At 41.0% G+C, this 14,112-nt stretch overlaps 1 protein-coding gene across 5 annotated transcripts in view; it reads right to left on the bottom strand.

Moving 5' to 3' along the window:
* The window catches only part of WDR7 (WD repeat domain 7), a 114,448-nt gene that overhangs the window by 84,105 nt on the left and 16,231 nt on the right, over nt 1-14,112 (bottom strand). For 4 of the 5 annotated variants that reach the window (XM_080572475.1, XM_080572479.1, XM_080572477.1 and 1 more), the window contains exons 12-19: nt 13,802-14,022; nt 12,138-12,333; nt 11,253-11,467; nt 8,942-9,711; nt 8,305-8,393; nt 4,936-5,025; nt 2,941-3,059; nt 697-820 (exon numbers count right to left, since the gene is read on the bottom strand). In XM_080572475.1, coding sequence (XP_080428601.1) covers nt 697-820; nt 2,941-3,059; nt 4,936-5,025; nt 8,305-8,393; nt 8,942-9,711; nt 11,253-11,467; nt 12,138-12,333; nt 13,802-14,022 — 1,824 coding nt within the window. The remainder of the gene's footprint in view (nt 1-696; nt 821-2,940; nt 3,060-4,935; nt 5,026-8,304; nt 8,394-8,941; nt 9,712-11,252; nt 11,468-12,137; nt 12,334-13,801; nt 14,023-14,112) is intronic. The other variant, XM_080572478.1, reaches the window with a different exon arrangement.

Genomic DNA, 14,112 nt, shown 5'->3' with positions numbered 1-14,112 from the left:
TAAAGCCCCTTAACTTTTAGTTTTAGACTTCTCTCAAGCGTTCTGTGTTGCAACATCAAAGGAAGTACTGTAATCTCATGCTCACCTGATTAACCATCACCATAAATTACGGCCTAATGAATCCTCGATAACTATTCTACCATCTCTGCCCAATGTCTCCTTGCAGCGCTTGGTAGCCAGTGTTTCTGAACACCCAGCTGGGCTGGAATCACCTCAGATGCCAAGCAGATGCTGATGGACATTTCCTGCATTAGCTCCTTTCAGCATCCTTTGATACTTTGGGGATACCAAAGGATCCCTTTATAGCCATTTCTATAATTTTATTATAGACTCCTTGAAAAAAAGAGTCTGTGCTTTACCACCAGTAGCTTGTAATTTTATCAGCCCTTTTCATAGTAGATTTCTTCCCTGAAACCTACAAACTACAGCCTAGCCCCTCAGCAGCATGGATGGCCTTTGCAAAAGCCCCTTCATTCCCAAAGATAGGTACCGAAATGCTCTATTTACCTGATCAGCACCAGGGATCTTAGCGCAATTTCACGATTGTGAAATCACTTTGAAGATTTCCAGAAACTGTTATATATAACCCAAATGCATTTTTTTGTAGTAGTGTTCATAAATTTGCTTGTGAAATTCCCTTTTTTTGGCCTTTATCTAGCAACCAATTATTTTCAGATTAAACACAGGGTTACTTACGTGATATAACACTGTCAATGTACTGTGGCAAATACGGAGCCCACGCATCAATTGTCTCTTTCCGACCTGCCTGTTCGATTCTTCTCAGTTCTGCTAACAATAAGGCCTGGGCAGCTTCTCTTACCTATAAAACCAACCGGAAAATCATACAAACTCAAACATCAAATATTTATCACGATGCTTTCAGTATAATTTAGCAAGAACGACAAAATGCATCACTTAAAGAAAAAAAAGCAACACGTATAGATAGAAAACTGAACTAAGCTTTCAGAAAACCCATATTTTTCCCTATTCCTCTCCTACTTAAATACAGAAGCAAAATAACCACGAATAAGACAAGCCCAAACTACGCTGTGTCCTCTCTGTTGGGAGTCATCGGAGACATGCTGCCCTCTGAGAAAACCAGAGGATGACGTCCACCACTCAGGTCCCAGCAGAAGTGACAGCACAAACCAACCAGCTGTCCCACCTCTCCCCAGCCTCGGCTGATGTCCCTTTCCCAGCATACAAGCCCAGTCCCACAGAGGCTATTTCGCAACCCAAAAAAACAAACAGTAAGGGAGGTGCGTCAGAAGGCACTGACACATCAAAAGACCACCAAAATTCTAGTTTTCTAGGAGTAATTTGTGATCACCCTTCTCTATAACCTTTCCAAAGTTGTCCACCAGAACTCCAAGATACACAACGAATCAGGATTTTTTCTAAGTATCATGGGTGGATGTTGGAATACAGTATCAAAATAAAAATCACTTAAAAACAGTTTTTCAAATGGGGTACACACATCTGCTCTGTAGCATGGAAGACTGAACAATGAAACCACAGGTAAATATATATAAAAAAGTTTTCTAAAATTAAAAAAAAAAAGTCCAGCTTTTTACACCAAGAAATACAAAATACTGTCACGTACAATCTGTCCCCATCAAAATCACTTGTTCCACCTGAGGACTTCATTGCATTTATAAATACCTTACTTTTTGGTCTAAAGGATTTTAAACACAAGGAAGTTAAGTGACTTGCTCAAGGTAAAACAGAAAACTGTGGGCAAGCAGGGAATAGCAAAACGCTAACTTGACACCTGAGGCTATCCAGTAACTGGGCTTCAAATTCTAATTAGCTTCAAAGTAATTACCCTCTTGGGAAGCCATCTCAAAGTACACCCTAACTAGCAAAAGAACAAGCACCCAGGTAGCAAAAAGGATATTCCCAATTAAGTCACAAGCCTGCTGAAGACCTACAGCCCCTAATCCAGCTACGTTCCTCCTTTCCTACTTTGAAAGCTGCACAGTCAACAAAATTTTTGCCAGAACAGCATAGGTGTAGTGTTAAGGCCCACTAGTCATTTATCAAATAGTTGGGTGACAAACCACTTACTGACTACTGTATACACGCTCCAAAAAATAGAGCAACTCAGCAGTCTCTTAAAGAAAAAAAAAAGTAGTTTTTTGATCCTAATAAGTTTTTAATCCAGTAATTTCTTTAAAAAAAAATGTATAGCATACATTCATACCATACATTCATACCATATGCCACACAGAAGCTACAAAAATATAAAGATCGCTTTTTCAACATTTTACGGGAAAACTGGCCTCCTGAATCTGCAATAAACAGCTCCAGGATCTTGTGTCGGAAAGGAATTAGTAACGTTTTATACTGAGGAGAAATGTGCTTAACAAAAGACAACAACACAAGAGTTGTATAAAGCTACATTCTGTTTGCATAAATAAATAAAAAGTCACAAGAGGTTCAAACATCAAATTTTGTCTGCAACACGCGGATCATTTTTGCTGCTCTTCCTAGCAAACCCCCCACTCCTTCCTCCCCGGGCCCCCCAGGCAGCGCGCGGAGCTCCTGGTGCTGGGGGACTGAGCCTCTCTAAGGGGCTAGCTGACGGTTTCCTCCCGTAAATCTCCGCTCTGCAAACCTCCGCTCCCGTAAATCTCGGCACCCTGCCCTTCCCAGCAGCAGCAGGATGACGCCCAGTGGCCAGCGGGGCACTCACAGGTCCCTGCTGTCACCGGGGCAGGGGCAGCAGCAGGGTGCTCGCCGGCGGCAGCGGGGTGCTGGGGCCTGCCTGCGCCAACGAAGCCCCTCGGGTGCCATTTCTTATTGAAACCAAGGCACCGGTGTAAAGCGACGAAAGTAAGATTTAAAAAGCTGGAGTGACATTTGCAAGCATGCGCGTTTGGACTTTCAGAACCGAGCGCTGAGTAGAGGCAGGAAGAGGAGCGCTGCTACGGAAATCACCTCCAGGCAGCGGTCCTGCCAGCGGCGCGCCAGCATCTCCAGGAGGGGAGGTCGGAACTTGTCCAGCCCCAGCAGGTCGGGGAGCATCACGCAGTGCATGGCAGCCAGCTGGCTCCACCCTGTTAAAACACAGCGCAACGGCGAGGTGAACCTAAGTAACACCGAAAAGACGTTAAGCTTAAAATGCAAGAGAGTACATTCACGTTGGCCGCTGGCCTGGCACACGTTAGGTCTTCAGGAGAAGGTGGGAGAAAGAAGGGCAAAAAATAAAAGAACCAATTTTGCAGCAGAACAACAAATTTTTTTCCTTCTGCAGCCGGACCCCCAGGCACTGCACGTGCCTCCTGCGCCAGGCGGGGACACGGGGAGCTCCTCCGGGACTGACCGTGCGCCCCAAAGAGCTGCTCAGAGCTCGACGCCAGCAGGAGACTGTGTTTAATTGGGACTGGCATGAGACAAGTACCCCTCTTTCTCCCCATCCCCTCACAGAAAGACTTCAGAAGAGTAACGCTGCCCAGTCACAGGCCTGGATTGCCAGCTTGCAACCTTCGGAGTCAACTCAACATACATACTGCACACAAACTGCTCCTCAGCGTAAGTGCTGAGCACAAGACTGATTTAAGCGATCTGTTCGAATAACAATCGTCATTATTTTAACACAATGTCCTACATGCAACTTTGATATCATTCAGTTACAGGGTACTAAGCACATGAATTACCGTTTGAAATATTACAGACTTTCCTGTCCCATTTTCAAAGGTATGCAAATGCATAAAAGCACACGTTTGTCTGCCCTCCTCCTCTTCCCATCTAAACCTTACTTGAACAAGCTTACCTCAAGTACACTCGTACTATAAACCTGTAACATTATGTAGTTAAAAACAGTACAGGCAAGCATATCAAGCTCAAATGACACGGATCATAAAAATGCTTGTAAAGTACTTTACGCAAAGAAATCTTGTAGTATTATGCTCTGCATTGACTTGATAAACCTGAGAAATACTTCAGGCAAGCATACAGATCTATATTTTTAATTTGTCAGCAATTGTGAACATAAAAACCTAAATATTTTAACTAATAAAGCTCTTCATGACGGTACAAGAAAAGAAATCATTTCATACTTGAAACTCCTGCGTGAAAGCACAAATTTATGGCTTAGCAAGAAAGGCATTAAAACAAAGGCTTAAACAGTGATACAAGGGGCTGGGTTTTGTTTGGTTTTTGTTTTCTGATTTGTTGTTTGTTTGTTTTTTGTGCCAATCCTTGGGTCAGGAAGACATTCTTCATGATGTAGACAAACATTTATTAGAAGAAACAAACCAAAAAACGCAAACCCCAAGTAGTTTAACTAAATCATTTCTGTTTTCATAAGCACCAAAACCAAAATTTAAGTGACTTGAAATGATTTTGCTTCTCTTTCCTTTTTAAAAGGACCATGAAATTTCTCAGCCTTTTGGTTTGCAAGGTGAACTACAAAGTGCTGTTGCTCGCTCGTCCCCAAAGCGGACGAGTGCCACATGCTCATACCAGAAGGGACCCTCAGGGCTCCAGGCGGGGCTGAACCTTCGTACCAAGGAGCAGCAGCTATGTCCACAACGGAGACAGGGGAAATGTCACACAAATGGAATACAAACCACATGCAGCACAGCTTCTTTCATTCATAGCTCACAAGTGGGAAAAGACACTTATGTTTTCCCTACTTTAAAAGGGTCTTAGACTTTTTCCTCCAAAGGCAACAGCAAAACCAAACAAGATCTGAAATACAACCTCTGATACAGCAGTTGAGAGCTGAACATAAAGCAAGCCCACGACAGACAAACCAGATCTACTCACCCTCTGCCAGCACTAATGGCAAAGAACACAGAAATAAACCCATTGCCTCTGTATCTTGCAAAGAAAAGTATCTACATAGACCAAACTAAAGTCATGTCGTAACAATGATAAAGGACATTAGTTGAAAGTAAAAGACAAATAGAAAAAATGAGGAAAGAATACCTTCATTTACTAAGAAACAGGTATGTAAAGTAGGAGCAGTGTCAGAGCCAGAGTGACCAGCTTCAGTGCTAGAAGAAACAGCAGGAGCAACTTGCAGAGGAAAGAAGAAGAAATAAAGAGAAAAAAATAGGAAAGTGAGGATAGCAGCTTCTGAAAAACAGATTAGTATCACTGAAGAATGACAAACAAAACTGGAGGAAACGGTGATCATATTCAACTTAAAAAAATTTTCTAGGCTGTACAAGGAGTGCAATGTCAGTGAGAGGGAGACATGCAACTGCAGAGGAACACAGATACACTAACATAAACTTGCGTGTTTTGAAAAGAAAGTACCTGTAAATAAAAAATTACAAGTGTGTCTTTAGAAAGGTGGGATTTGGTTTGGCATAACGGTTGACTGGGAGTTTAAAAATAGGAGTTTCACTTTTGCTCTTGTTTTTCCCCATCTCTAGATAGATCTGGAATTTGTACTACTCATTTAAAAAAATACATTAGAAATAACCCCTTTTACACCTGGGTTGTCCCACCTGTTAATCTAAAACGTCATAAGATGTATTACCGATGGCTAGTTTTAGATTCTGTGATTCTGTGAAACATGTCCATTCAAATAAGTTTAAACCCAAACAAAAGAAAGGACTACGCATACAAAGCAGCAGCATATAAACCACGCTGCGTAAGACTACAGGAAAGCAAACACAAAAGAGCACAGGCCAAGCATGTACTCAAAGCAAGAGCCGTGACGTATTTATTTTGTGAACTGCGTAATTTCTCGGTGCAAATGTAATTTAAAAGCAGTTCTAAACATTATACTTCCACTAATGCTCATTACTTAATATTATCACATGAAAAGATGCGCGGACCTTATGGCATACACATGCTACAACCAGAGGTCAACGCGGGGATTTACAGGTCACTATCTGACACTTCCTTCCTATAGAGAAATTACCATATGTCATGCACAAGCATCTGCAAATTAATCCCCCGCTTTTATTCCGTTGCAGAACAACAATGGGTTCAGGCTCCTGAACGTATTAAGCATTGTCTCCTGAATAGGCTGTTTGCTTTTCATGCAGTGAGCTTCTTTTGTCGCTGCAGGACATCTGCATCCACGCTACTTTTGCCATACCTTCCACACGAACGCAGCATGATGGCACGTGTACGGTGACACCGCCACCAGCCTCAATCACCGCGCGACAAAAGGGACTTTTGTAGCTGCATAAAAGAAGCTAGTCAATTTATGGAAAAAACACACCGCTGGTTTTTTTTGTTGTTTTTTTTTCTTTCTTAAAACAAAACTCAAGCCTTTGAAGTTTTCCTTTCTGACCCCTTTTGTTGCTGTTGTTCTCTCCCTGCAAGTGTCAGTAATTATAACAATCACTGGAATGGAAGCAGCTGGCCCCGTGGCTGAGTAGCGCAGAGCGGTGCTGATCTCAGGACAAATACAGGTCAAATAGATGGAGATCAAGCATGTCATAACATGTGTTAATTGTATCTATACTAATTGATTTTTTAAGAATAACCACTAGTAATTTATGAGTGGTGAGATGCTGTAAGTAGCACACAGTGGGAGGTAAAGGTAAACTTTTGACCTAAGGGTGCCATTCAAACAAACTCATCTCTCCCCAGGAGCATGCAAGACATGCCACCAAACATAGGAAAAACAAACAAAAAAAACAGTTTAGGAACAAAAGTATTTTTCTATACTTTTTACGATGCACAGAATTTATTTTTTATCAATTGTTAAAAGGATATTGGATAACTGAAGTATGTCTATCACCATGAACAGCAAAGCTATTCCTAAGAAAAATTACATAATTTTCATTTGGGAAAGGATAACCCCAATGTAACTGTACCCTTAAAAACAGAAACACAGATCCTCTGTAAGAAATACATTTTTTCTGGCATTGAATTTGCCATACAGACACCATCTCTGGTAAATACTGACCTCTCAAATACATATCTCTCAAAGAAAAAGCAAGCAGCTGGGAAAAAAAATGCACATGTTGAAACAGCAGCTCTTCCTGATTTTTTATTTATTTGTACTTTTTGTTATTGACTGCTACTTCTCTATTTATGTAGCACCTTTGATCATGAAAAGAAAAGCTGTATGTTCATCGCTCTTGAAACTGACTTCCCCTTTCCAAACACAGATCACAAAAAAAAAAAAAATAGCAAAAGAATACACACACGTGTTGCTGATGAGTAAGTTTCTTCCTCAGATATAAATTTCCCTCATTTTTGGATGTGAATGATGGAAGTCAGACATTTGATGTATGAAGTTACCTGTTGTGCTTACCAGCTTTCTAATACAAGAGCATTTCCACAGTTTAAAGATAAAAGTTAGGATGTACATGAAGGATATTTGAAATATAGAAGATAAATATCCATAAAATATCACAATGACAAAGCATTTGTATTCTGCAAAATGCAACCGTTTTACAAAGTGTAAGTTTCTTCATATTCATGTAACTTGAAACGACAAAGTTTTAATAGCTAACAATAACAGTTAAGTGTTGTTTTTTAAATGTAATTAAGGAAGAAAATTTCAAATGAGTCCTGAAAGATATTCCCTTTATAAATTAGTGAAAAATCAAACACATTTTGGGAAAAAAAGAGAAAAAACACTGCTCCTCTGCCCTGGAGTATATGCATACAGCTGGCCTTACACCCAGAAAACCCCCGAAGAGCGGTGATAAGACCAGCGAGGTGCATGTTCCCTCTTTGTTTCATCAGGCAGCAAAGACACACGGCCAAGCTCACGCTCGGAAGTGCCCCCCAACCACCAACCCCCCCCGCTGGTGCAGGCTTCGTGCCCCCTGCCCGGCTCGCGGGAGGTGGTGCGGGGAGCGCCGGCTTCCCCAGCTGCCGCACTGCTCTTTCAAACGGGGCACCTGCTCCTGAGCTGGGCACTCCAGACAAAGATGGCCACAGCGCGATGTTACACACGTTTAACTTCACTTTTGGCATGAAATTGTTTGCTGCATGAAACAGCAGCTCTTTAATTTAGAGAGCAAGCAGGGAGGAGCTGCCTCCTCCTCCTCCATCCCTCCATTCCCCACAGGACAGCTTCCGCGGTGCTCCCACCACCTGGAGGAGGCTCTGCTCACGGCTCTGCTCCAGTACAAAATTCAAGTCTCATCTGGTGTGAGCCCTCTTCTCGTATCGCATGTTGTTCTACGGCTCAAACCTAGCCACTGTACTTGTGACAGAGAAAATGCAGACTCCTAACGGGTCCTTCAACATCATACATCAACCTTCTTCCTCCCATGTAGAAGCTAGCAATATTTTTAATCACGATAGTAAGGTGATAACTTCAGTGTCAAGAGCTGAAACTACATATCAAATTGTTCCAAAGAAAGTCATTTTTACCTTGCTTAATTTGTCCTTGAGCTGCATGACTTGACATCGAAGGAGGTGCCTTCACTTTTGTCATCTCAGGAGTGCCAGGCCGAGGCGGCCTAAACACGACGTGCATGAAGGGGCAGAGGAAGGAAGACAAGGGAAAAAAAAAAAAAACACAGAAAAAAGAGGGAGGGGAGGATTATTTTCTAAGACAGTGTGACTAAACAAACTTTGAAAGGCAATCCTGTAAAGAATGATGCATCCCATTTACAGTTCCCAGCTTACTCTTTGGTGATGAAAAGTTTGTCTGTATGTTTTGATCTGTTTAGAATTTGACCTGCTCTTCAGTCTATTTAAAACTAAAACTCATCAAAAAGGACAAAACTGGCCTCTCATCCCCCCTGGCACAAACCTTACTCTAACTCCACATCATATTAACACTGTAAGTTATCTAACTCAGTTGAAAGCAATAAAGTTACTTTGGCGCAAAAAAATGCTTTAGTCATGATAAGAAGAAATGCACTCTGGTCACCTGGGTACCAGAGGCTTTCACAGCCATTTAACACATCAAACTCCACAGTAAAATTAAGCAAAATAAAGCACTGCATCAAAGTAGAGACTCTGAAAGAAAGTTGTCGTGAGTTAAAGGGAGTATTTTCTGTACCTGGTTGGGCCTTTCTTCATGTGGTCTCCAATAAAAGTTGCATTAGTCATGCTCATCAGCGTGTTTGCCAGCGAGATGACAGACAGGAGGTGCTGAGTGGTGACAGCACGCGATACTCCGTACGTCCCCTTTCCGAGTCCTTCTGTAATGGACATTTTCCTTCCCAGCTCCATGCCCTCATAGGACGGTTTACCCACAGACTGATTGTAACCGGGAAGCATCAGAGACATGTGGCCACCTCTAGACAGGAGGCCAAAGGACACCGAACAGTGCGGCTTAAGCATCCCCAGGCGATCAAGGCAAAGCTCATCTAGAACAGAATTCAAGCCCCAGGCATGAAGACAAGACATAAAAAGCTTTGCTGTATCCATGGTTAGATTATACTCTAATAAAGTTAATGGTTTAGATTTGCTAGAGCGATATTCTGGGTCACCATCTTCTCTTCTCTGCCTTATTGATTCTTCATCCTCATCCTCATCATCGAGAAGATGCTCTTTGATATTCTCTTTGATCGTCTCCTTGACCTGCTGGAAGAGGACGGCTGCTCGTTTGCCAGTCAAAAAGGAGCCTCCTTTGTCAGAACCGCCGGATGCCTTCTGCAAATTCTCCGGAGAAATGAGTGCACTGTTGGGTCTCGAGGCCTCTTCGGTCAGCAGCTGAATAATCAGGGCCTCTACATCGAAGAAGAGCACGTGTATGTCTGGATCTGTTAAGTTTGTCTTTATAGCTTGAACCATCAGGGAGTTATGCGAATATTTAGGTAAATTCCCCTGCAAAAATAAAAGAAAATAAAAGCTATTTCAAGATTTTAACTGGATAACTGTCTGTATACTTCTCTTGGATTTAATTCACAAATTGAGGAAGCCCTGCGTGAACAAAGTTTGAAAACTCGCAGGGTATAAAACAGGAAAATCATTCTAAGATGCTTCACTGACATTCTCATAACATCGGGAATTTCAGAGTTGTGATCAAGTATTACAAACCTAATATTCGTTAATACTGTAACACCGACACTCAGGATTCGGTATGAACACCGGTGCCCGAGCCTGGGCACTCAGGTACTTGGAAAAACAAGGTGACACCGTTCCAAAGAATGCCCTGTGCAAGGGACCGCTCTTTTCCAAACAGAATAGGACGCAGGAAGGTTAAAAAAAAAAAAAAAAAAAAAAAAAAAAGGAAAATAAATAGAGCTCGAAGCAGACCTCTGCTGCTCTCTGCTGGTCAGAAGCCAGACTGCCAGAACATCAGACACCTGCATTCATCTAGAGAAAAGCGAAAGAAACAAGCGAAGAAACAAACACAAGCTCGTTTTCTTAGGACCCAGAGATTGGCAAGAGCAATCCCAGCAGTTCTTTCAGCATACATTTTTCATAATGTGATTACTCCTCCATCTTGGGTTTGCTTCTGCATGCATAATTGTTTTCCCTTATTGACTGGGCAAAAACTACCCCGCTAAAGGATTTAATACGGTCACAAATGAAACTTAACACTAGTCTCATATCTACAAATTTTAATCCCTAGCATAAATCAAATTGAGATAATAAAAACCTAGATATTGCAGTGTTCAGAAAACAGGAAGCTATTTCTTTATTGTCAGGATGTTCTTTTTCCCCTCTCAATACCTAAACTGTCCTCTCATATGCAATACAAAAAAAACCTCATTCAGACAAGTACCAACATACACACCTGAACATATGAATTGTTTATTCTTAACAGACTTCATGGTATTAATGTGTTAAGCACATACTGACATTGCAAATATATTGATCAATATTAAATAAAACAAAATGATGTTTTCTATCTCAAAATGGCAGTAACAGGTTTGAAGAAAAATATCTTAATTTCTTTTGCAAGCCACATCTCTATAGGAAATTGAAATGAAGCGTTACAGCTATAAGAGGTGACCAGCTACTTCACAAAACCGTGGAACAGCTGAGGCTGGAGCGCACTCCAACCCTCTGCAAAAACAGGACCGTGCCCAGTCCAGCTTTGAGCATCTCCAAGGACGGACGCCCCAGAGCCTCGCCCCGTGCAGCCTGCTCCAGTGCTCTGCTGCCCTTGCAGTGAAGAGAAGTCTTCTTACGTTCAGACTGAAATTTTCCCCGTTTCATTTTGTGCTGCTTGTCCTTCCAGGGCTTACCCAAGGCCAGGTAAAGTTAGCTTACGTCTTTTCTATTAAAATTTCAGAGTGGTTTGGATAAGATCCTTTCAGCTACAACGATGAAGACTTGCTGTATTTTATTGAATTACGTATGAAAAATAAATTGCTTGGATACTGCATTAGAAACAGCCAAGCTAGACCAGAACTCACTTTGTCAGATGCTTCAGAAGCTAGCAGGTTAGTGGCAAGAGTCTGCAGTTTTTGATGTGCCACGTTTTTCAGAGCAGCCAGGCTACGCCGAGTCATGGCCTGCTTCAGGTTGACAGCGGGATGACTGAGGGAGTCCACAGCCGCTGGAACTGCCTCATCACAGGCGTTCAGGATTTCTACCGCTGTTATTCCCATCACACACCTGTCCAGCGCACCTTCAAACGTTTTGGAAAACATTAGTTTAAGCAGGAACAATTCAGAATGTGCAAAACATTGTAAGTACAACGATGTGCAAAAATAATTTACACCACAGGATGCAATGGGTAAAGCTTTCTGTTAACAGCTATTTTTAGAAATATTCCAAAGGAATGGATTTGTCCTGAATTTCCATGAGACTGAAGTGTCAGGGCTCATTCTTATCGTCTTCTATACGGAGCATTAGCCCCTTTAAAAACAAAAGGAAGGGAAACACAAACCAGACAGACAACAGAACTGATGACTATCCTGCACTTTGCGGATGAAGGAACTATTCGAGATTCAAGGTGCTGCATTTCTATGCCAAGCTTTCAAGAAAACTAAGAGGAAGCATGAACACTACTGAATTAAGAGGACACTACACGTGCAGCTAACAAGTGTTCTCTGTAAAGATAAATAGGAAATATATGTAGGGAGAAAAAGCCAGAGGAAGCTGCACTTCTCCAAAAATAAATGAGTTATTCTAAATACATGTTTTAATATTTGATCTACAAATTTGGCTAACATGGGGAGAGCTAGATTTCTAAACAAAAATGCATAAAAAAATTAACACGTCTCAGATGCACCTTGCACAGATTACCAAGTATTATTAAAAAAAATTGATTAAACAATGTCTGAACTTAACCTTACCGGTATCCATTTGCCAGACGTACACAGACCCATCTGAACACCCCACTACCAGGTAGTCATCAGAAGGCCTCCATTTTATTACTTGAATAGGGAAAAGGTGACGGGATGCCAGCATGATGCATTTTTTCTCCCGCAGACTCAGAAGACCTACCGAGTGATCACTGGCAACAGAGCAAATACAGTGCTGGACTCTTGCCTTAAAAATGAATGAATAAATAAATAAAGATTAATCATAAGGTAGGCAGTTTACTTTTAAGAATCTCTTCTTCACTGGACAAAGTATAACGATCAACAACCTATTTTATAAGCAAACGCAGGCACATAAATCTATGGCAAAACTTGCTGTTACCACTGGAAACAGATTTTCATTTGCAGAAATTCTCTTGAATCCAAATACCTGCGTGTCATAAAGAGCAAACAGGCACAAAAATGTCCTGCCTCCTTATCATAACCACATGATATCGCTACCTTGGAAAAATTTTATGCACTGAACCAATAATGTCACTTCGTGGTCATGTTCAGAATTTTTTCATTCTTTCCAGAAAAAGGAAATTATTTTCTACCAACATGTTCTTCAAATGTTTAAAATCTGAAGGGGAAGTAACTCTGTAGGGTTCAAAAGAGTCATAAAAATAATACTTCATCGGCAAATAAAATACAGACTACTTACTCTCAAGCCTGTCACTTTTATTTAATTTTTTATGCTATAGGCCAAAATATTTTAGCTAATACTGATGAATATTTCTTAGTAAAAGAAAAAAGAGACTAGAGGCATTTTGATTTATAATACAGAATAGGCATGTCCATGCACATACACTAATAGAAACACCGCTACAGGTGAAGTCACTCAAAGAACTACCCTTCAAATAGTTTTAATAGCTTTGCGTTTTCTTCCAGCTCTCCTTAGACTTGGATTATATGCTAATACTTAAGTTTAAATTAAAATTTTCACATCTACACATGGTTTAGATTAACATACTAAGTCACAGATGTTTTCAACGGTGACATCCAAGGAAGGTTAGTGCCTTAGCGGAGCTAAGCAGTGCAGAGGTACAGGAAACAGGCTCAAGAATTAGAAGTATGAAAATGAGGATGAAAAAAAGCAGAACATTAAAGAAAAAGGGAACAAGAAGGGAAGGAAAAAAAGGGAAACAAAAGGCAAAGAAACTGTTGAGCAAAAAGGAGAACCCATGTTTCTCAAGTAAACCTGTGTCATTTTGTGCATTAAATTCTCTCTGTTCATCCAAGTTATCAAAAATAAAATTTCATTCAAAGCCTAAGAGCTTATGAGCTAACTGGTGGGGAACACTTGCCTCAGTTTCAAAGGTTTTCAGGGGAAAGAAGTTGCTTCCACGTGATAGAAATCCTCTCCTGCAGTTAATGCTGGATATCATCTAATGTCAAGCATTTCCTTAACTAGCTGGGTTTTAACATACATTTTCCCACTGTTTTTAATTATTTCCATAGCTAAATCATGATGCGAACAAAACCAAAATTAACGGAACAATTAAATGGTTTTAAATATTTGCAAGGGTTATACTTTAGCTCAGTGCTAGAGCTTTGGTATTTCATACTGCATTCACACTCTCAGGAAGGATTTCAGGGGCTGTAGCATTCATGGGAAGCGTAAGACAAGTTATCAGGACATATTAGTTAAAACTTACACTACAGTTTTCTGGTGGAACTAGAAGCTGTGTAATTTCTCCACCATGTACACAGAAGATATGTTTCATCTCTCCAGAAAATATATCCCACATGATGACTGAGAAATCCACACCACCTGAGATCAAATACCTTTGATCATAACGAGAAGAAACCTGGTGAGGATACAGTAAGCATGTAATTTTGTTTCGATGGCCTCTGAGAGTCCGGTGAGGTGGCCAACCTGAGGAATTGGGTAAGGTCGGGGGTACGGGGTGGGGAAGGATGAAAAAGGGAAAAAAATAATTAATTTTTGATAGAACAATTAATAAAT

This window comes from Anser brachyrhynchus (assembly GCF_964034855.1).
Source record: "Anser brachyrhynchus genome assembly, chromosome: W".
Taxonomy (NCBI): domain Eukaryota; kingdom Metazoa; phylum Chordata; class Aves; order Anseriformes; family Anatidae; genus Anser; species Anser brachyrhynchus.
Note: the sequence above shows the minus strand (reverse complement) of the source record. Positions and strands in the feature narration are given on the sequence as shown.